This window comes from Lycium ferocissimum, chromosome 7, assembly GCF_029784015.1.
Source record: "Lycium ferocissimum isolate CSIRO_LF1 chromosome 7, AGI_CSIRO_Lferr_CH_V1, whole genome shotgun sequence".
Classification (NCBI taxonomy): domain Eukaryota; kingdom Viridiplantae; phylum Streptophyta; class Magnoliopsida; order Solanales; family Solanaceae; genus Lycium; species Lycium ferocissimum.
In genome coordinates, this window is record NC_081348.1 from 39,151,110 (window position 1) to 39,153,509 (window position 2,400).

The 2,400-nt window shown below is 35.0% G+C and overlaps 1 protein-coding gene across 1 annotated transcript; it reads left to right on the top strand.

Annotated features, from left to right (window-relative positions):
- Positions 1-775: 775 nt before the first annotated feature.
- LOC132062830 (uncharacterized) lies at positions 776-1,996 on the top strand. Its single transcript, XM_059455311.1, has one exon. It carries the CDS (start codon positions 1,355-1,357, stop codon positions 1,826-1,828), a length of 474 nt encoding a protein of 157 aa, XP_059311294.1. The 5' UTR covers positions 776-1,354; the 3' UTR covers positions 1,829-1,996.
- The last annotated feature ends 404 nt before the right edge of the window (positions 1,997-2,400 follow it).

Consider the following 2,400-nt stretch of genomic DNA (forward strand, 5'->3'; position numbering starts at 1 on the left):
AAGTGTACAGGTCATGTATTATTCCCAGCGTGACTAGGCCATTTTGTGCAGTGCAAAGATGCCTTTAGAGGATTCCTTTTGATTTTTGGCAGAAAAATTTCCTAATGAGCCATTTGTTATGAGGAGTACTTCCAGATCTCAAAACTCTCAATTAGTCCTCCGGTTATTTCTTGCTTTCTTTCTTTTCCCTCATTATGGGTATTTAGAAAACGGAAAAGGGCCAAAATTACCCCTGAACTTTGAAAAATAGTTCATCAAAATACCCTTCGTTATCTTTAGAAAATGTTGCCACGTGGCATGCCCTTCAAAATTATTTTCAAATAATTTTTTACTCACTAAAATACCCGAATTTTTTTTAAATAAAAATAATACGGAATTATTTTTATATTTTTTTGGAAAAATTATCCGTATTATTTTTGTTGAAAAAAAAAATTCGGGTCGGATTGAGAGTAAAAAATTATTTGAGGGTAAAATTTTTGAAAAAGATGACATAAGATTAAGGGTATTTTAGAAACTTTTCCGTTTAGAAAATGTGATATACAACTTTTAAAAGAACAGCAGAAGACACAGAACCAGATCAGTCCTAAGTTAACTGTTGTGATATTTCTTTGTGGTCCATTCACATGATACTGAAATAACTCCTGCGATTTAATATAACATAACATTAACAGCACAGAACAATTTTGATGAAGTTTTGCTTTAACGACAGAGCTGTTCAGGTCTTTCTTTCTAGTCTTTTTTTAACATTGCCATTTCAAGATTTCATATCATATCAAGAACCAGTTTCCCACAGCTTCCTAGCTCTATCAGAAAAAGTTCTTTAGAGAAAATGAAAGAAAGAAAAAGTTAGCACACCCCCATTTCCCACACCACCTTCGTTGTTTGTTCATTTTTGTATAAAGTTAGTCTAAAAGGCGTTTTTCTTGGGCTTTGTTCACCCTCCACCCAAACATGACCTAAATTGTTAACACTCCCCATTCAGCCATTCTTCACCTTTTCCCTCCACTTTTTCTTTTGACCTTTATCTTTTCTTTTCCATCAATCAGTACTTCACCAAACTCTTAGAGCTTCCCCTTCTCATTTTACGATCACAAAGAATAAACCAATTTATTCTCTTTAGAAAAAAACCAAAACCCTTGAGCTTTTCTAGCTCATGTTTCCTTCTCTGTCACTCTGCTTAAAGCATTCTACTCCAAGATTACAACTTTATTGTTAAATTATATATCAAATTCCACAAAGTATTGTCTTTTCAAACGAGATAACTACAAGAATATCTCCCACACCAATACCCTACAGTTCATCTAAATTTCAAGAAACTTTCTTATTTAAATTTCTACGAAATATATTCTTGAAAATGTCATCTACACCAACTGAATATCCTCTACAGCAACAGCAACTACCACCACCCATGTTTATGGGGCAACAAGCTTATTCGGATCGTCCGGGTCACGGGTCAGTTGGACCCGTAATTGGTGTACTTGCTGTAATAGCTGTGTTAGGAGCCATTGCTGTAATGATAGGCAGGTTATGTTCGGGTCGGAGAATAATGGGTCGGGGCCAATATGACTTTGAAGGGTGGGTTGAGACCAAGTGCGCGTCTTGTATTGATGGCCGGGTCGACCCGACACCACGACCCGTTACTGTTGCACCGCCGGCAGTAGTGGTGGCTGAGAGCAGCAGTAACGGTAGTCCCGCCGGCGGTGAAGCGGCGGCGCCGGTGACGGAGACGGTGGAAATGAGAGAAGAAGAAGAAGAAGAAGAATCGAATCAACAAAGTAATTCACATGAACATCATCATCATCATCCACATGAAAGAGCACAGTCTTGAAATGCTTTTTTTCTTTTTTCCTTTTTTCTTTTTCTTTTTCTTTTTTCATCATTGGAGCTTTATTACAATTGTGTCTAATCACTAATGTTTTAATTGATCATCAGAGTATTTCTTAATGGTGGAATTTTCGAAATTATATAAATATTTTAGCAATTCTTTCTTTATCAATACGTGGGGTTACGGATGATTGTGTACTTTTGTGATTACTATTTTGCTGCTATATTCTTCATTTTCCATTTATTCTCCTTTTCTTTTGACATTCTGGAAAGTAGTGTTATGTCTATGTACTTAGAGCCTGTTTGGATTTGTCTTATTTTAGGTGCTTTTAAGCCGAATTAAATTTTAAATATTTTTATAGTATTTGAGTAAAATAAAAAAATAATTTTAAACACTTATTTTAAAGTCAAAAGCTATAAATTAGGACTTCTAACTTATGATTCAAACGGGCTCTAACACTTTTGCTTTTTTTTTTTTTCTTTTTCCCCTTGACTATTCCCTCTTAAAATTGAAATACAATAGTACAGTCTAAAGTTACCTAGGGAAACAAGGCCAAGGACTTTTCTATAAGAAAT

Coding starts and splice junctions, on each gene's coding strand:
- LOC132062830 (XM_059455311.1), top strand. CDS start 1,355: ATGTCATCTACACCAACTGAATATCCTCTACAGCAACAGCAACTACCA.